This window comes from Miniopterus schreibersii (assembly GCF_964146895.1).
Source record: "Miniopterus schreibersii genome assembly, chromosome: 1".
In the NCBI taxonomy this organism is placed as follows: domain Eukaryota; kingdom Metazoa; phylum Chordata; class Mammalia; order Chiroptera; family Miniopteridae; genus Miniopterus; species Miniopterus schreibersii.
This window is the reverse complement of record NC_138101.1, coordinates 119,519,754-119,541,109: the sequence shown is the minus strand read 5'-3', so window position 1 is coordinate 119,541,109 and position 21,356 is coordinate 119,519,754. Positions and strand designations below refer to the sequence as shown.

The 21,356-nt window shown below is 34.6% G+C and overlaps 1 protein-coding gene across 14 annotated transcripts in view; it reads left to right on the top strand.

Moving 5' to 3' along the window:
- Positions 1 to 21,136, top strand: part of MINDY3 (MINDY lysine 48 deubiquitinase 3) — a gene marked incomplete at its 3' end in the record, with an annotated part of 106,938 nt that extends 85,802 nt beyond the window's left edge. For 9 of the 14 annotated variants that reach the window (XM_081120513.1, XM_081120521.1, XM_081120514.1 and 6 more), the window contains 4 exons: positions 8,761 to 8,833; positions 11,102 to 11,189; positions 16,263 to 16,334; positions 19,527 to 20,486. In XM_081120513.1, the coding sequence (XP_080976639.1) occupies positions 8,761 to 8,833; positions 11,102 to 11,189; positions 16,263 to 16,334; positions 19,527 to 19,676 (383 nt within the window). Of the gene's footprint in view, positions 1 to 8,760; positions 8,835 to 11,101; positions 11,190 to 16,262; positions 16,335 to 17,574; positions 17,702 to 19,526 lie in introns of those variants that run through there. The other 5 variants (XR_013997646.1, XR_013997647.1, XR_013997648.1 and 2 more) reach the window with 3 other exon arrangements.
- Between the last annotated feature and the right edge of the window lie 220 nt (positions 21,137 to 21,356).

The following is a 21,356-nucleotide window of genomic DNA, read 5'->3' as shown; positions in this document are numbered from 1 at the left end:
ACCGAAATCAGGGCACATCAGTGACTGGGGCCCCTGAAGGCAGGTGTCACTGTAGTGACAGTGCCAGCCTCTGGGAGTATATGAGGGGTGGGGAGGGGAAAGGGGTGTGCTCTGGCCAGCTCCATTAGCTGGGATCAGCATTGGTGAAGACTGTGGGAGATTCCTGTAACAAAGGCTGCCGCCTCTGTAGCAGAATAAGGCTTGCTGGGGTTCTCCTTTTCCTGTTGTGGTTGAACTTCCTCTGAAGGGAACCTTCCTGGTCCCAGTCTGCTCTTGACTGGGGCATGAGGTGACACAGGTAATGTGCTTCCTGTACTTTTTTTACGCAGCCTTCCTTGATTTTTTTAACTCTGCAGGGTTTTTGCTACTTCTTAGTAGTCCAGAGTTTTCTCCCAGCTGGTTTTCTTCAGTTTGTAGTTGTTTGTTTATTGGTGTTTTGTTTTTGTTTTTTTTCATGTGGGAGATAAGCATTGGGGACTCCTAGCCCTCCATCTTGCTGATGTCACCCCAGAATATTTTGGTAAAATTTATTGTGCCAGGAAGTTATGGAAGAATAATATAAATCATCTTTATGATTCTCTTTTGAGCCTGAGCTCAGCTATTCGACCTACTAACAAAGACACTTCTGAAAATTTATATGTGTGTGTGTGTATATATGTCCATTGTTAGCTATGTTGTTTTAACACCTTTGCATTTGAGTACTTAGCTAATTATAATATAACTAAAGTATAATAGCTGAGTCACTGACTTTTCAAGTATTACTTTAAAACCTCATCATATCTTAAATTATATTGTAAATTACCATGTAGAAGTTTAAGTTGTTGGATCGGTGAAGTCCTTATGAATTCTGAATGGACTCAATTATCTTTATGAATGCACTTTATTCTACCTTAAAACTTTTTACTCTTGAAGATCTGCTCTTTTCATCTCTGAAAATTTGAGTCACAGTATTTCTAGGAATAGTCATACATCAGTTAACAATGGGGATGCATCCTGACAATGTGTCATTAGGATATTTCTGTTTTGTTCTTGTATAGACATAGAGTGTACTTATACAACCCTAGATGGGATAGCCTACTACTATAATTGTATATGCTATAATTTTACATTACTGGCAGTGCAGTAGGTTTGCTTACACCAGCATCACCATAAACATGAGTAACATGTGCTAGGACAGCTACGACATCACTAGGCAATAGGAATTTTTCAGCTCCATTAAAACCTTAAGGAATCACCGTCATATATGCCATTATATGACAGTATGTCTATTCACTTACATCTTAGTATCAGTATAACTTTTAATTGCTTTTAGGTCTATAAATCTGTTTTCTTATATATCAAATGAGAATACTGAGACCTATTTAGAGTCATTATGAAGATGAGAAATGTTGTGGAAAGTACCCTTCCCAGTGCTTAAAACATAGTAGGTACTCTATAAATGTCAGTTTCTCTGTCTCTACACCTCAGTTTCATTGGTACTTGCATTGCTGATTTGACTTTGAATTGGCTTCTTCAACTATGCTTTCCCCCTAACTTAAGAAACACACAAGTTTCTTTGCTCTTGAATTTAGTAATCTTTAAACCCTAGTAACATTTAATTGTAAATGTTTAATAGGAAGTAAAAGAGATTTACCACTGAATGAAATTAGCCTTAGAGTAAATCAACAGCTTTGAATCATTGCTATGTAAAGCACATTGAACTATGTCATGGATGGTGACAAACTTACAATCATTCTCTTGCCACTTTGAATCCTCTGATGGAAAAAATAAAAAAGAAATCATTTCTGTTCCTAAATATATTTAATATATTTTGAGCTAAGGGCCAAACTTCCTAAAGGACAGTTTCAGAAACTATAATAAGTTAATATGAAAGTAAGATTGATGTTTTATCTTTTGTTTTTAAACTTTTTTTTTTTTTAAATATATCTTTATTGATTTCAGAGAGAGGAAAGGAGAGGGGGAGAGAGAGATAGAAACATCAATGATGAGAGAGTCATTGATTGAGCCCACAACCCGGGCATGTGCCCTGACCAGGAATCGAACCCCGATCGCCTGGATCCTACATCAACGCTCAACCGCTGAGCCATGCCCAGCCAGGCAAGATTGATGTTAAGAGTGTAACATTCAAAGAAATGTGGTTATAGTGAACCTAGATTAATTTGCAAGCTATCATGAAGACCTGAGCAGGGAAGGATTACATTGGCAAATGGAAGCTAAAAGAGAAGAATGTGTGTGTGTGTGTGTGTGTGTGTGTGTGTGTGTGTGTGTGTGTGTGTTTGTAAAATTAAATACTTTGCTGGCTATTTCATGCTAGAAATTTATATGCATGAAATTGCCAGCAAAGTATTTGACCTGAGTGGAAAGACAGGGCAGAAGAAAAATAATTTGTAGTGTTTACTAAGGAGAGGTAATGCTAGATGCAAGAGGTTATTCGAATAACCAAGGAAATTAATGGTGAAGGATTGGATTTATATTTTATAAGAAGTATATTTCAGAGAATGAGCAATTTCCTGTGGCATTCCCTCTTAAGGATTTATTTAAGGTTATGTATTTTTTTCCTGCCATCTCAAACCTTCTTCGAGGTGCCCACCTTTTCTACATCTCATATTCCAATGGGGAGTACCACTTTGCAATCCTACACATATATATATAAGTGCTTGCTCTGTTTCAGGACACATTTTAATATAAATTACAGTATGAGATATAAAACCCTTCCAGAATGGAATCTTGTAAGATGAAGTATGTAGGATGGCATGACAGATAAACTGTATATATTCCCAGAGTTTCCAGGCAGGTTTTAATATGCTGCTTAATTTTGATTTGAAGTGATTGTCTAAGATATCAAGCATCTTCTTATCCCAATGTAGCCACCACAAACCATTATAAAACCAAACATATGGTTTTCATGTGATCTGCCTTTTTAGATACCCCTACATCTGTGTCATTGGTGAAAATTTTAGAACTGAAATTAAAATTGAGTTTCTTGAGGAGGGGTACATACAAGGAAATGATCAAAATATCTTAAGTGATAATAATTTATTAAATAAAGGCATAAAGAAATGCCTTCAGATCAAGGAATATTCACAGATAGGAGACCTGAACTTCAAAAAAGATAATGTTAGAACATTGATTTTAAAAAATCCATCAAGAATACAAAGATACTAAATCTGAGGTTTTAAAAGTAGGATACCGTTGTCATAAACAAAAGGTTTGTTTGTTTGCTTGTTGCAAAAAATTTTTTGATCATTAATGAGACAGCAGGCTTGTACTATTCATTTTCCCCTACCAGTTTACAAGGGAAGTTAGAATTTCTTATATTACCAAATTTCTTATATTACTAAAACTATTTATAATCAGTTACAAGTTTTCAGAATTGAGTCCTCATAGAACATATGAAAATCAGTTTGCCTTGTTTTTACTAGAGAAACAAAATTATTAATTAAGTAAAATGATTTTCATCTATATAGTTTTATGTGACAATTTAGGATTCTAAGCTGGATTAAGAAGAAAGCAATTAAAACTTGTTCAGCCACCTCAGGAAAGGTTTCTCCTTCTATATGTGACTTGTCATGAAGAAAATAAGTGCTACTTTTTCATCTATATCACTGTTATGGTTTAGCTCTATATAGTTCACTCTAATAAGGAGGGTTAAAAATAATTTTCCATTTTTAGTCTGTTTAGTCACTCAGAAACTAATCTGTTAATCTAATTTTATTTTTCTCCCCAAACATAGATGCTCTTGTTTCAAGATTTAACCAATCAGGCTTTTTCAGAACACTTAATATGCTAACAGTCCTTACAAGCTTCTGGGTAGTTCCATTTTCCATTTAGCAAAGGCTGGTATAGGGACAATTGTTCTTTGTCACCCTTTTCAGAATATTTGTAGAATAATTTACCTAGAGGGAAGCTGAAGAAAAGAGAATTTGAGTTCTGGTACCCATGAGTATTTTTGTGCCTAATCGCTCCTGCCGTGGCTGCTACTCATGTGTCTGACATTTGGGGAGACCTGTAATAATACTGTTAGCACTATGCTTTAGGTGTGTTATGAATTAAATGGATATATGCAGGCTAATCACCATTTATAGCATTGCTGCTATGAAACTACATTTTCAGTGCTCTAAGCAGGTGATTTATTAATGATCTTTTGAAACATAAACCTGATTTATAAGTAGGAGCCTGTCTAAAAATAATAATAATTATGTTTAGCTTGGCATGGAATGTATAATTTATAAAGCACTTTACCTGTATGGTCTCATTAAAACCTTACCTTAAACCTAGGAGATAGGCAGGGATTATTATTACCTTTTGGTTCTTAAGAAAACCAACCTATGGACAGTTTGTAACTTCTTGAGAGCTAAAAGCACTCCAGTTGCTGTCAGAAGCCTGGATTTAAATACCATCTCTGGCACTCATTAACTGTGCGATGTTAGGCAAGTTCCTAACCTTAGTTCTCTCATCTGTGAAATGGATTTCATATCTACGTTACATGGTTATTCAGATACTCAATAAGTTGACCATATTGTCGATTTATAAAAAATTTAAAAATGTGTGGCGTAGAGCTTATTCAGTAATGTCCAAAGACACAGGATTCTACATAGATGGAATTTAAAACAAACACAGGTTTTCACCCTACACCTAGTGGGTTTTTGTCTTTCTCTTTTATTCTCTCTCCCTTGTAGAATTATATCTAAAGAAGCAACCCTATTTGAGCCAGGAATACATAGTTTGATTTAAAAGGAGCCCTTTAAATACTATTTTTAAAGTGGCTAAAATATATTGAGAGCTATCTTCTGTCTGAATGACTTCATTGTGTTGCATTTTTTAACCTCAGTGGTTGGAGCATCGGCCCGCACACCAAAGGGTCGCAGGTTCAATTCCCAGTCAAAGGGCATGTACCTGGGTTGCAGGTTCGATCTCTGGCCCTGGTCAGGGCGTGTGCAGGAGGCAGCCAATCAATGTGTACCTCTCACATCAATGTCTCTCTCCCCCCCCCCTTTCTCGCTCTCTCCACCTCCCTCCCTACCTTCCACTCTCCCTAAAAATCAGTGGGAAAATATATCCTCAGGCAAGGATTAACAACAACAAAAAAGAATAATTTTACTTATAGGTTGCTTCAATTATAGCAATCCATAGACATTATCTAGAAATTACTTTTGTTTAATTCAGTCTTTTCTGGTCTTTTTAAATGATACATTTTCTTCTTTATACTCTTGTTGCTTCCCTTTCCTCTCTTTTCACTGCCATTCTTCACCTTGCTGTATAGCCTTGTCATCACTGTTTCTTTCATGATGCCCCAGCCATAGTTTTTCTGTATCTTACCACCATGTTTTGTTTTGCATTTTTTCCATCACATGACAGAAGTGGTTCTCCAGGACAGGCCATAAATTAACTACTCCTTTCTGAACTTCATATGTTCAATTCATAAAGCTCTTTTTGAAAAACCTTAGTGCGTGAACAGAGTAGTTTGTTGAAACTTGAAGTGAAGACTAGCTCGAATAATTAAATGTAATGAGCAGATACTTGTGTCAGGCACTGTGCTAGGCCCTGGACTTACAGAATCCCTGCCATCCAGGAGCTCCTCACCAACTGGGAGCCAGCTGAGCAAACCAGTAGTAATACTAAGGCAAAGAGACCAAAGAAAGCAGAAATATGAAAATGTCTTAATTTTGCCTAGGGGCAAAAGTCACATTTTTTTCAATAAGAGATTAAATTGTAGGTATATTATTAAAATATTAAAATAATAGGTAAAGTATAACATTTAGTAAAAATACAGTAACTATTAATTATTTGACTAAAACAAACGGCATTAAGTTCTCCCTAACTAGCTCTTGATTTTCTTTTTTATTCCCAAAAAGCTTTACTCTCTCTCACCTACAGTGGTTTGAAAATGTTACAGTCTCATGTTTGCCCCCCCTCCCCCCAGCCTCCTCATAAGCTGTTTCTTGCCCTCTGTTAATTCCTAACATTTGCTTTCTCCCTGCAGCACCCAGTTTAGCTAGTGCCCCAGTTAAAACGGATCTGACAGGCATCCCCTTCAGGCTCTCACTTGAATTCCCTAATCTTTCAGAATGGAAACCATGACAGGTACTTCTTTGTTTGTAAAAATCTATAATTCTGAATCTGCACAATTATGGTTTTTTAACCCAAGAAATTACAAACTCACCTAACTCATTTTCACTCCGCTGCATCGCTACTCCTTTGCACTGAGGTATTTCTCCTCTCCACCTCTAGGAGCTGGGCACTTTTTACAATCTGCTTGTTTAAAAAAAAACCCCAAAAACTTATTTTTAAACAAACAGCATTTTTCCTCTTTTTCAAATGTTTTAAAACACAGTTTAACTGTATCCTAATACTTACACAGTAGTTGCTTACCATTACCACAACTGCTGTGCCTTCTTTAGTTCTCCCCATTTCAGGGTCCCCATTCCTCTAAGCTTCCCAGCCTGTAAAAGCCCATTTTATATGAATGTGATTAACTTACCCCTGCATTCAGGTTCTACTTTTTCTTTTAGTGCTTCCTCGGTCTGCTGACTAGTCAACCAATTGTATTCCCCTAGATTTCCTCTGCTGTTTTTTGCGGTCTTTATCATCATTGTGTTCATATTCCATATTCAAGGAATCAGTTGACTAAATGCTACAGTTTCATCTGGTTTTAGACTTAATGATTCTGTTCTTTTTCAATAATTTTATCAAGAAATTTTCTTGATATGGTATGATTAAAGAATAACGTCAAAGTAAATGTTTCAAAGAGGTAAGCAGTTTCCAGCTCTCCTCTTTTAATCTTGGGTAAAGTCTTCGAGGTATTGAGGAAATTATATTACAATCTCTAGTTTTAAAATACTATATGTGCAAAATGTAGAGTCACTGGCTTGGTATAGTTATTGTTGGACTCTAGAAAGTATTTACAAGTTGTAAATCTCATAGGTACCTTAAAAATGTGTTGGGATATTTAGCTTGAGTTAAGAAGAGCACTTTGTTGTTCTCCTAGATGTTGTTTGTGTCTTTATCCAGATAGTTAGCTTTTCCTGGGGGTGGGAGCCAAGTCTCACGCTATGGTGAGAATAGATAAGGCCGCAGCCATCCACTGCTCCTGGAGAACAGGACTTCCACATGCTTCTGTCGGGTCAGGTGGGTCTGCGTGATAGCCCACGAGCACAGGAGCTCCTGCCTGCTAGTGGCCAAATGACACCTGTTTTACCTTTAGAGATGCTGAGCTTTTGACTATGACTTAAGTAAAACAAGTATTTTTTTTTCTTGTTTCAAATTCATCAAAGTTAGCCTTATGGAGCTTGATACAAGTTCTTTATTGGCTATACTTCAAACTATTGGTAATTTGACAAATTGGAATTATTCTAAACCTTCACTTTTAAAAATTCAATCTTAGCCTTTTAGTAAAGGCTAAGATTGACTAAATGGATAAACATCTGCTTATGAGGTTTAAGAAAATACCATTTTTAAGTCATAACTACTTTATTTCCTTTCTGATAGAGACAGAGTACATGCCACATCCTGAAAGAGCAGCTACACTTTATTCTTTTATTTGATTATAGAAGCGGGGCTTTGGGGCATCTTGTTCTCCATGGCATGCTTGCTTTTTGAGTGTCTAATCCCTGAAAAGGATACTGTGTTAGAAGTTGATTTAAAGCTGGGACAGTCTTCAGGAATGAGTAAATGGGTAGAAGAACTCAGGTACCATAAATTGAGGGAATAAACAACTTGCTTGTTTAAAACTACTGTGATTTCAGACTGTCCTGCAAGCTTTTTTTGTGTGTCACATTCTATTGCATCATTAGAGATTGGGCCATTTGCTGTTGCTGTTTCCTTATCAAGCCCAAGAAAAGGAATATTTTCCATAAGCTAGTCTTTTCAGCATTTGATTCTATATCTGCACTTGAATTTTGAATTTTCCCCATTGAATCTATGGCTTTTATTTAAATCAAGGCTGTTATAAGGACATCTTTTCTTGTTATTGTCAGTTATCTAAGTATCAGTGAAGCATTAACATTCTTCAAAAAGTTAAATAACATTGTGATGAAAGGAAATTATTGGTAAATAATTATTTTAACTTGATTTCTTAAAGGAAATTTAAAGGTTCACATTGTTTGTTGAAAGATATACCTAATTATTAAATATTATAACTAAGTAGAAAAAAATTCTATCATTTAAATTTGTAAGCCTGTTTTAAGAAGCAGTTTGGCTTTTAAGGTTTCCTTCGAGTTCTCAGAAACTAACCTTGAAAATAAACCTTTACCAATGTGCCCCAGAAAACTATTAGACATTCCCTTATATTAGTTTTCTGGGGCACATAGGTAAAGGTTTCTTATAGCCCTGGCTGGCTTGGCTCAGTGATTAAGCACCCGCCCTTGGACTGAAGGGTCCCGGTTCGATTCTGGCCAAGGGCACGTACCTCAGTTGCAGGCTCAATCCCCAGCCCCGGTTAGCACATGAGCAGGAGGCAACCAATCAGTGTGTCTCTCACATCAATGTTTCTCTCTCTCTCTCTCTCTCTCTCTCCCTCTCTCCCCCCCTCCCCCTCCCCTCCCCCCTTTCCCTCCTCCCTCCCTCCCTTCCACTCTCTCTGAAAAGCAATGGAAAAGATATCCTTGGGTGAGGATAAATAAATAAATAAAAATAATAGGCATTGTACCTAAAATAAACCTAATATGCTCTTTCTTAACTCTTTGTATCCATTTTATGTGATTTTTCACTGGAATCTGAGGTAAACTCGTATTCCAAGTTGTTTTCTTTTTTTTTTTCCAGATAATGGATTCATACCTGATTCACTTCTAGAAGATGTGATGAAAGCGTTGGACCTTGTTTCAGATCCTGAATAGTAAGTAAATAGGAAGCGTTATTTAACCAACTTAAATATTCCATTTAATTTAAAACATACACATTTTTGCATTTTTAAAAAATCTAAATCTGCATATATGAAGCATGGAACTTTATATAAAGCAAAGATCTAGGAATAAATCAGACTAATCAGTGTTAAAGCAGAAATTTGACACACTGAAAATGAGCTTTCCTTCCCACTGTGCACTTACTGTCCTACTGAAAATCGTGGTAAAAATAAACAAACTAAGTATGTCTTTTTCTCACTGTGAAACCTTTTCTATTAAAAAAAATATATATGCCCATGTCTTTAGTAGCTTCAGTGAAAGTAGTGACAGGTTTGTATAATGTCTGTATTGCTAGTCGTTGAACATTTCTATGTGATTAAATTAACTGAGCTGAAACCTAGTAAGAGACCCAGAATATCACAGAATATAGTTTTTCAATACTGAAAGTATTGAAGTACTTACTAACATTAATATTGTGTCACTGTCTTCAGTCTCACTGTTCTATTTGTACATGTGTTACATCTATCACTTCTTTCATAAATTTGGGATCTTTATTATGCATGAGACAATCTCTCCTAAGTGGATGCATATATTGATCAAATGTGGAAATAAAATAAAAATCACCTATGATGTACCCTAACTTTTGTTTTATCTGCACGAGTTTTTTCCTTCTGAAATTTTTTTTGACAGTGAACAAACTTTAGCTTACAAAACATTTAAGGAAAGGATTCAGCAAGAACAACGTAAAATATATTGATACACATAGTTTTTAAAACTTGATCTCATTCTGTTTTTAAATAAATCAGGTTTTCTTTGAAAGTATGAAATGCATATATACATTTACAAACTAATCACATCAGAATTAATATCTCTGAGTCTTCCTACTTACAGCTGTGATGTTACCCATTCTTAACAGACATAATTGCTGTTTCCAACTTAAAGAGGAGAAATTCAAAGAGAATGAACTAGTCCAATAAATGGAATAATAGTAATTAATGTATTTCCTCTAAACTGATTTCCAAGTGGAGATCCTGTTGTTTTCATTGCCCTAATTTGCAAAAGAGAATTGAACTCAGGTACTTTTGGTTACTGACAATTCTTATGACAGGAAGGAGGAAAAAGGAAAAGTGATTCCCCCCCCCCCCCAAATTCTTACATAGAGTATTTAATTTTTCTTGTTTCATCAGAATATATAACATTTTTGAATTATAAAGTTAGTACAATTTAGTTAGACTCTTCTTCTAGAAGTAGCTAAAAGATTAGACTCAGTTATTCACTCTGTACTTTGGTCTAGTTTATAATACGTGATGGCCCATAAATTAACAGGGCTAAATTTAGGATTAATAAATTAGATGTATTATATATAATGTGACCTTGCTTTCATTTGTTTCATGTCATAACCTCCTGCCCTTACTCAGACCCTTTAAAATGTCACATCCTTTGCATGTTTAATAATAATGCATACTTTACTTGGCATTTATAGTTTGGGAGATAACATGGTGAATGAAAATTTTCTTTTCCGAAAGTTTTCGTTTTTAAAACCCATCAAACTGCATTCTGCTTTTCTCTCTGCCTTCTTTCTAGTCACACATAACACCTTTCACCAGCCTTGGCTATACCTTAATGGTAAGGGCTGTGCAAAGCACTATTCAGTTTAGGCTGCTACTGGAACAATCAAGTACATACCATTTATTGTAACTCACTATACCTTAGCTCTTTGAGAATTATCCTACCTTTTTAAACTTCAAGTTACATTGCCTAAGAATTTTAAGCCTCCACCTCATTTGGTTCTGGAAACTAAGCTTTTTAGGAGATGTTTTTGATTATCTGATGCACCGCTTCCTTTTGACCCTATTTTTTTTTCTCCTTGAGCTTAAAATAAACATTTTTAAGTTAAATGCCTCATTTGATTGTTAAATTTAGGCATACCTATGAAGCAAAGAGAATTTGCCTTTGGGGGGTTATAAGCCTGTGTTTATAAGCCTAAGTTTTTAAATTACTTTACCTAATAAGGAACGATATTCCAAAGTCATCGTCATAATTTAAATTCTAAATAGTAACAGATTACTCTGGTTTAAAAATAACCAAGTTTTGGCAAATCAGATGTCATTCCTGTGTATTTGTCATTAAGAGGCTAAAAAGAACAGTTCTTAAGATTTTTGGCAGTCAAAGTGCTAGAGTACCAGTAATTTAATCATGAAAGAAGAAAAATAAGCTTTTTTTCCTTTGGTACCCACTGTTTTATTTTTTTCTCCCCACAGTATAAATCTCATGAAGAATAAATTAGATCCAGAAGGATTAGGAATCATACTATTGGGTCCATTTCTTCAAGAATTTTTTCCTGATCAGGTAACATGATTGAAGAAATGTATTGTTTTGTCCTATTGGGGTAATCATCTGTGATTGTTTTAGCACTTTTCCTATGCATTTAAAATCTTCTGACATGTAGATATGAGACTAAAAAAGCAGTATTACATAAATACTTTGCCATACAGAGAGGATTGAAAGGTATATATGTTCCAGTATAATAATACAGAACCTTGAGATGGAGGAGTGGTGGAAGATAGTGTATATGTACACGTAATGATACTGTTTTTAAAAAGAAAAGATAAAATTCAGAAGTATGGAAGTAAAAAGAGAAAAACTCTCTTTATCCACTCCTACCCTGATTTTCCTTCTCTGAGGTGACTAGTGTCAATAGATTGGTATGTATCTTTTTAGAACTTTCTAAATACTAGAAAGAAGGTAAAGGAGCCTATATGTAGTGAGAGCACCTACTAGTGAACCTAAGTTTCACCTAAGTTTCAGGAGAATTTTAGGTGAGTCAAAAAGAAAAAGGTTTGAGTGTTGCTGTGGTGTTTCATGTTGGGATATGTCTTCCATTGGGCTCTGATAGCAGCTCAATGAATAAGAATCTATACTAATCTCAATACTCTTGAATTTCCTCATTTAAGTGGAGGACTTGCTATAAACCAGATTGTTTAGCTAGGTGCATTGTGGTCATTTTACCAGATATTAGCATAGTTTAAATTAAAGTTCATCGTTTTAATAGAAATGCCTATTTCTATCCCACCTCTATTAAAAAAGAAAGGTATTGTCAAGTAGAAAAATATCCAAAATTTATAAAGAACTCATACAACTTAACACCAAACAAACAAGTAATTCAATTTAAAAATGGGCAGAGGACCAAGAAGACTTACAAATGGCCAACAGATACCCTGAAAAGATGCTCAACTTCACTAGCTATTAACGGAAAGGCAATTCAAAACTACAATGAGAGACCACCTCACACTTGCTAGAATGGCTGTTATCAACAGGACAGGAAATAAGTGTTGGAGAGGTTGTGGAGAAAAGGAACCCTCATTCACTGCTGGTGGGAATGCAGACTGGTATAGACACTTTGGAAAACAGTATGGGGTTTCTTCAAAAAATGAAGAATAGAGCTACCATATGATCCAGCAACCCCTCTTCTGGGTATCTATCCAAAAAAATTGAAAACATTTTTTCCAAAGATATATGCATCCCTGTTCATTGCAGCATTGTTCACAGTGGCCAAAACATGGAAACAAAGTGTCTTTCGATAGATGATTGAATAAAGAGGATGTGGGACATATATACTGTGGGATACTACTCAGCCATAAGAAAAGGTGAAATGCTGCCATTTGCGACAACATGGATGGACTTTGAGAATATCATGCTAAATGAAATAAGTCAGAAAAAAAGCTAAGAGCCATATGATTTCACTCATATGTAGGATATAAAACCGAAACTCATAAACACAGACAACAGAATGCTGGTTACCAGAGGGAAGGGGTTTTGGGGGCTAGTAAAGCGTAAAGGGGGCCAAATATGTGGTGACGGAAGATGATTTGACTGGGTGGTGGGCACACAATGCAATATACAGATCATGTATCATAGGAAATGTACACTTGAAACCTATATAACCTTAATTAACCAGTGTTACTCCAATAAATTTAAATTTTTAAAAAAGAAAGGTAACATAGTGACAGAAAGAAAATGTCAAGATAAAATTAATAAATTTCAAGACATAATTGTTAATTCGATGTCTCATATATAAATTATCTTTACCAGTAGACAATATTATTAACATTTAATCTTGGTAATTGAAAATTGAACCCATATTTTCTAAACTGGTATCTATCTGTTATGGTTACTTTGAGTAAAGAAAGTGAGTGAGGGAAAATTCAGAAAGTAACTAAGGATATCACAGTATGGCTATTAGACTTTTTAAATTTTTGGTAAATGCTTCATGAAAAAATAGATTCTTTTTTTCTGATATTGTTAGCAAGACTCTAGGATTGTGACATCGTATTTGTTCATACTCCAACTGCTAGGTTTTTTTTTAAAAAGTTCTTTTTTGGAATCTAATACTGTGTTTTTCTATCTTAATAAATGTTTAATTTTAGCATTTTAAACTTTTTTGAGACAATAGTATTAATTTTACTTTTAATTTATTTCAAGGCTGCTGTCAGGACATTTTAGAGAAACACTGATTTCTTATAATTGTTATTGATATAAGGAAATAACGTTTGTGTTTAGTTTAATTTTGGGAAACTTTGGAAAATGGTCAGGAAATGTAAACAAAGTGAGATAGTTACCAACTATAATTATATTTAGTTAATTACATGATACTGCTTATAATTATTCTAAGAGTTTAATAGTTCAAGAAATCAGTTTTTTAATTTTAGTATTCCTTGAGGTAATTAAAGAGAATTCTGGGCCCCTTCTGTTTTACAGACGACAGACTTTTCCATTTGGTTATTCTGTTTGTTCTCTCCAAGTTCATGCCTTGCTGCTTGCTTATTTCCTGCTATTATTCTTCTGAAGAAACTCAGCATACCTGACTTATCTCATTGCCCCTGTGTAGTTCATGCTCTTTCCTCAACCAAAGCATGTGATTCTGCTCTTGGTTCCCTGTAGAGCAATGGGTTCTCAGAATGTGGTCTCTAAGAACTTGTTAGAAATGCAAATTCTCAGGTCCTCCCCAGACCTAATGAAGCAGAAGCTTTGCTGGTGTGGCCCAGCAGTGGATGTGAACAAGCCCTCCAGGGGATTCTGGTGTGATGGTGCCGAAGTTTGAGACCCACTGGACCTGTCGTTCTTGCCTATTTGCACCCTGTAAGAGCTCAGACCTCTCAGTGTCACAGAACTTTTCTGATCGTAGCTCATACCACTGATGTCCTCTTTCTCTGTAGTCAAAAAATGTAAAATGACTCTACCCTTCATTTAGGCTGCTTTCTACCTAACAGACCACTGTAGTGACACTCTATAAACATTTAATCAACCGGGAAGGAGTACATTAAGTAAAGTTGCAAAAGTAGAGTCAGGACAGCCAGGAAAATATTTAACTTCAGTAATCTTTACAAATACTTAAACCAGGTGCTATGGATGAACGTTTCTTTGCTATGAGGCAGAGGCGGGCACCAAACTTGAAATATTCATAAGCATTTCAAGACAATTTGTTTACAGTAAGAGTAGCAGCTACCATTATGCACGTACTATGCACCATGTGCCTCATAAATTAGGGACTATTTTTTCCCCCATTTTGGCAATGAGGAAATTTAAGATTAGAGAACTTAAGAAATTGCTTAAGGTTATACAGCTAGTAAGTGGCTGATTCAAAGTTCAATGTAGGTCATCTGACCCTAGAGATTAAGCACTTTCCTATTGTATTAAACTACTTTTTGCTATTTCAGTATTTTATGCCAGTTTTAAATTACTAGAACTAGAGAATATAAATTGTATTCAACCACAGTAAATATTTATATTGTAAGTTAAACTCTGAAAAGCAACAGCCAAGTTATTTATCTAAGTAACTAATTACATTGACACCTTTATACAATAAGTTGTTGATTTTTCTGTTTGTTATGAAGCATTTTGAGTAGGGTACAAAAAAGTTGTAAGAGCTTGGGTTTTAGTTGGGAAAGCAATGAAAGGTTTAAAAATTGAAAATTTGAATTATCTTTTAAAATAACCACTGAAGAGATGATACAAAGTAGTATATGATTCATTTCCAGGTTAATTTTTGAGAAAATTGTTGTTAAAAAGGTCCCAAATCATAAACAACCCAACTAGTGTGTTCAAGAAAAACTTTACAGAAAAAGCAAGGCTTGAACCAGGTCTTGAAAATGAGAGGAGAGAGAAAGGCATTTGAGAGAGGGGTAAGAGCTATCATAAATATGCAGAGCCAACAACAAAAGGTCTTCATGGGAAAATGAGTAATATGTTCACCTAAGACAAGAGTTCAGAAAGGTGAGTAGTTGCAGATAAGACTAAAAAGGTAGATTAGGTCCTGCATTGTAGGAGCCTTGGTTGCAAATCACAGAGCCCCAGCCCGAATTGACTTAAGTGGGAGGGACAGATACGAATTGGAAGGAGTGCCTCAGAGGATTTGAAGAAGCGTCAGAGGCGGCACTAGGATCCTCTGGGGCAGTCCCTCCATCTTGTATCCTTCCTGTCTCCAGAGTAGTTACATTCTCTCAGCCTGTTTCTTTCAGTTGTCAGCAGCTCTCTTTCCTTAGTTCCAATTGGAAAAAAATCCTAAGGAGGGATGCTGGCCCAGTTAAGTCACATTCCCATCCTTGTATCAATCAGATGTGGCCAGGAAGACAAGGGGTAGGCACAGGAAGACATCCACAGGCCCGGAAGGAAATCATTGGAGCCGGGCACCTTCAGTGAGGCCAGACCATTAATGGCCTTGAGTGCTAGGTTAAGAGTTGAACTTGATCTTCAGCCAAGAACCAAGGTTAAGACAGTAGGAATAACTTGATCAGTTTTTCTGAAAGTTTAGTATAAAGATTTATACAATAGCCTTTCTTTATTGAATGTTGTTTAAGTCTCTAACCACTAATTATGTTTTCATTTCTCACAATGCTATTTTCACTACTTAAAAGTTCACAATACTCAAATGATATTTTGGGGATGGAAACCCCTAATTCAATACTGGGGACCAAATTGGAAGTATTGGTGCATATATGTTTGTGGTCTGAGTAAAAGTAATATTCCTGTTCTTTCATACTTATTGAGAGAAACAAATTATATACAACCAGAAAAAAAATCAGAGATTTTAGGAAATATTTTTGTATTTTAGAGCCATGTTCTTTTAAAAAAATGTTCCAGTAACACATGCACATAGCTAAAAACATCAAATGGAACAGTCCAGAAGAGCTAACAAAAACCAACACTTCTCCACTTTCCTGCCTCCTCCTAAGAAGCAACTATTTCAGCTTTTGGACTTTCTGGTAGTTAATTGCATAAGTCTAAGTTTCTTGCTTTATCAAAGGATTCCCTGATCAAAGGATGAGGATTTAAGAAACTTGTATTTTACTTTCAATTGTTAGTTAGAAATTGCCTGATATAAAGGTATAATTTAAAGTTTTAATGGTACTTTATTTCTAATAGGGCTCCAGTGGTCCCGAGTCGTTTACTGTCTACCACTACAATGGACTGAAGCAGTCAAATTATAACGAAAAGGTATGATAATTCATTCACATAGTGATTTGTCTTCACCTCGGTTGATAAAGTAAATATATGAATGTATGACAATGTTTGATTCTCACAAAATTGCTACCTAAGGAGATTATTCCAAGAGTCTCTTTACTATTACAACATATTTTAGAACTGGTCATATTTTGACTTAACCAGTATATGATACTCTGAGATCTTTATTGGAATTTTAGAGTAATAGTTTCACTGTGACAAAATAACTACATCTGTATGCATGTTGTTACCCTTAGCTATGTGGATGTTACTATATCAACATTATAGTTTAGTCCAGTGAAAGTTACTGATCCATTCAAGCGAAGAAAGGGATAATAGATTTTTGACTGAGAAAAATATTGTTAAAGGATTTAAATTAATAACCATAATAGTTAGCACTTATTGAGCATTTATCTGAAACTGTATTAAGTACTTTGTTTTATCTGAAGTTTTCCTTCACCCTATGAAATAAATATGGTCTGTATACCCCATTTTACAGAAGAGGAAACTGAAGCACAGAGAGGTAAGCAACTTGCTAAGGTCAAGCAGGCAGGAAATGGTAGAGCTGGGACAAACTTAGGTAGCCTACCTCAGAGCCTGCACTCTTGCGCACTATGCTTTGCTGCTTTGTGAATGAATCATTGACAAAGGCACCAAGGTAACTTACTTCCCCTGTACTCACCTGGTTTAATCCCAAAGTTGGTCTCACTGATACACCCTTTTTGATTAAATATTAGTTTTGTCTACATATATGGTATATCTATTACGTTTGCATTTATTCAGGTAGCAATCACAGTAGATATATATAGCTAATATTAGAAGGAGTAATGCCTAACACGTTTTTCATTTGAAACAATCATGCTGGTTTCATAATTATCTAAATTGATGGTGGCTACAGAAAATAGATTGTAATGTACACTAAATACATTGCTAGTTAGAGCAAATCTAAAGCTGAGATTTATATTCCTAACAAAATATAAGTTAGACATTTTATTAAATTAGATCTAAAGATCATTTCACAGGAAGATAATTTATTGATATATACATAGCAAAATAATATAAATTTGATAAGAAGAAAACTTGGATGCTATTTCCTGATATGTGTTAATGAGTGCTTCATCTAGATTTTGAAATTTTACGTAGCCTTGTGATAGGAGGTAATTTAGAGTCACTAATTACTCACCTACACAGTCCCTACAAGGTAGGTCAGTCAAATATTATCCATATTTTACAGATGAGGCATCTGAGACAGGGAGATTAAGTGACTCACCCAGAGTCACACAGGAAGTCACTGGCAGAGCAGGGATTGGAACTGAGTTCCTGATTCCCAATCCTGTCCTTGATCACGCTACCTGTATATAGTAAGTTTTCATATCATGCTCATGGCAAGCGTCTGACATACTAACAAAAAGATCAGAAATCAAAGATGAACCATAAGTTGACAATAGTATATAAGAACTATAGAGCAAAGCATGTATGTCATTAAGTTGAAGAGGTATAATGTTATGAAGTTACTTAGGAGCTAGAAATATGGTAGACTACCTAGTAAGATACTATTTAAAATATCTGAGGAAACAAAGGGAGAAAGCTGGCCACGTGGGAGGGAGCATGATCCAGCAGCCGGCGCAGGCTGGCTCAGGCCGCAGAGGTAGGTCACAGTGCTTTGCCCAAGCAGCTCTGCTGGAATCAGAATTAAAAGTTTTTCTGATGCTCACCTGCCAGTTTATATTTGATGTGAACATTGCCACTGCATATAAAGTACCCAGTTAGTTTTATATATCAGCCTCTCTCTTTGATTTTTGTTTCTGTCCTGACATCCTTTTGAATTTTTTCTCCATGATTTTTCATGCAGCTGATTATAGTAACTTGAGTTGTATTCTTTGTAGACAACTTTTCAGAAAAGGAAGTTTTACTTGTTGGAGTTGAAAAGCATGAGTTGTAGTTTTAAAGTAAATTTATTTCATCAAAACTAGAAACAAACTAATACATTAACTAAAATAAAGATGAAAGAATGTATTTCACTTTAAAGTATGTCTTTAGAGCTTCCCAAAAAAGGAGTAGATTCATGAAACCCAGTGATCTGATCTACTAATATAACATACTCTGTTCCTATATTTAATGTGTTTTTTAAGGAAACTCCCATTGAAGGGTAATGACGTGATTTCTTTTGGTTCCTTAGTCAAATAGCTTATGACTTTTATATTGGAAAAATGTAATTTCAGTCATGTGTATCAGCCACTGAATGTGTGAAAATAGGTATATGTACTTTGGAAGAAAGCAGTCTATATCTCTTTTAAATTATACAATCAGAATTTCTCTTGGACAAAAAAGAAATTGACTAAATGGCTTACCGTACACAGTGAGCCCTTATAATAAGTTAGGATTTGAGTATTTCATAGATACTTCTAAAAGATTTTTACTGTAAATTAATCAGAATAAATATTTTTTCTGATACCTACCTGCCAATTTACATTTGATGTGATAATTTCCACTGCATATAAAAATACCTGGTTAGTTTTATATAACAACCTTTCTCTTTGATTTTGTTTCTGTCCTGATATCTTTTAAATTTTTTCTCTATGATTTTTCATGTAGTACAAAGTACAGTCATGAGAAGCATTTCAGAAAATTTAATACAATAAATAGCAAATTGCATTGGCAAACTCCAAATGTCTTTTAGCTTTGGAAATTTATTACTTAAATTGAAAGGAGAAAATTAAATCTTTAGAATATATAGCTATATTTCTATTGTAGCTTTTCATTTTGTGAGGCAGCATGACCATCTGAGTGCCTCAATATTAAAACAGTAGGAACTGTATAAATTGTTATATAAATAATTTCTTCCAAGTGGTATATGTTATTTGAAGAATGATTTTTCTTTTATCAGAAACAATGTGCTTTCAGATTTTTAAATGCTTTTTCTTATCTTAAACTTATAATCTAAAAGTCAGCTGGTCACCTACCAGTTAAATTTGTATCTCCATCCTGTTTCCAAATTTATTTTCACATTAATCAGTAAATAGATATTCTTGGTCATAATTTCTGTCATAATAAAATTTGATGTAAAGTTTCATATGAAACAATATATAGTGCCTTACTTGCTAGCCTATGAAAAATTTTGTATCCTTTATAAAAATTTGCTTTATAAAATTTGTTTTATCATGGTGGCTTTATTTTGTTCAACAGGTAATGTATGTAGAAGGGACTGCAGTTATTATGGGTTTTGAAGATCCCATGCTACAAACAGATGACACTCCTATTAAACGCTGTCTTCAAACCAAATGGCCATACATCGAATTACTCTGGACCACAGATCGCTCTCCTTCACTAAACTGATTTGCATAAGTATTTAAAAAGAAGATGGTAATAGCAGATGTTGAAAGAGAGATGCAAGACTGGCAATTGGCTATACACTGGTATCACTGACTAATTGTAAATAACACAAGAACACATTTTCAGTGTTTAAGATATGTTTAAATTATTTATGTTAAAGTTTACCCTATTTTAACTCTGTGTGAAATTTACTAGCAAAATTAAGCTTTAATCAAAGTTCACCACTTTTGCAGTCAGATAATTGGTCATTTATCAAATTACAAACATTGTTTAATACTATAGCATTTGTATATTGAGTATCAAAGTTACTATTTATAAACTTCTATTTTGGGATTTTATTTCATTCAGGCATATTTTATTGTTTAAATGATTCTGGCTTGCAATATATCAGCCATCACATTTAAATGCAGAAGAGTTACTTTTTATTTCTTTTTAAAAATCTGTTTCCCATTAGAAATACTAATAAATAACAAATTATCAACTTAGATCTTTTCACAATTGGCTTAGCTCTGGCATGTTTATAAAAAATAGAAACTATAAGGGAACATTACCATTTATTCACAGATATATAGAGAATGTATTTTTAAAAAGATAGTAAAGCGAATCTGTTTAATAGTCTTAACACTGTTAACTTTCACTGTATTGCCAAATACACTCTTCTAAATTTGTCCCAACAGCCCAGTAAGCCAGGTTTTTTTGTAAATTTATAAGTATGATAAATGCATGAAAACATCTGTTATTACATTACTATATTGCATTATTTATTACAATCCTAGTGGATGACCTAAATAAACACTTCTTTTCTTTAAATGTACCCTTGCATTTTTTTTTTTTACAGTAGTGTCTCAGAATAAATAAATTCTTTTAAATGTTTCTCTCCAGTAACCCTGAGAGCGCAGCATAGAACAAATGCCTAGTGGACTCATATACCACCTTGAAAAGGAAAGCAAACCTTATAGTTACCTAAGAGCTGTGTAACTCACTTAGCTAGAAGCTCTAGAATCTGAGTAGCAGCTGTCTGGACCAGTGGACAAAAATATAGAAGCCTTATCCTGTTTATTTTAGAGAGAGATTTACTTTATTATGATAGATCTGTTGCCTCGCATTTTGAAAATTGAATGGCCAGAATACTTTCTTTCCATCACTTTCAAGGTAGACAGTTGTTTAGTACCTCTTAAGAATTTCAGGACTGAACTTCCTTCAACAGTATAGTTGAATATGTATTTCCTCCGTGAATCTCTGTTTGGATATTATTTATGCTTTAGTTATATAAACATTAGCAATTATAATAATTAAGTAGATTTTATAATAGGAAATAGTGGCACAAGATTTTATGTATAACTTTTGATAACATTATGTTTGAGAGTGTGATACTAGCTATTAGAATTACAGCTGTAAAGTGCCTAATTTTTTGGTTAATTTGACTACTTTTAAATGTATATGAAATATATTGTTCTAGAATTAATTCTCTTAACTCTGGTCCTAAATCCGGAAGGATTATGAAAAAGCATAGATTTTCTTATAGACATTGCGCCTAAAAAATAGCATTTTCTTCTTACTATTGTTGCAATAACAAACCATCCCCAAACTTCATGGCATAAAACAATCATTTTACAAGTTATGTGGCTCAGGAGTTTGAACAGAGCGCTGTGAGGATGGCTTGTCAGTTTCTCAATCTGGAGG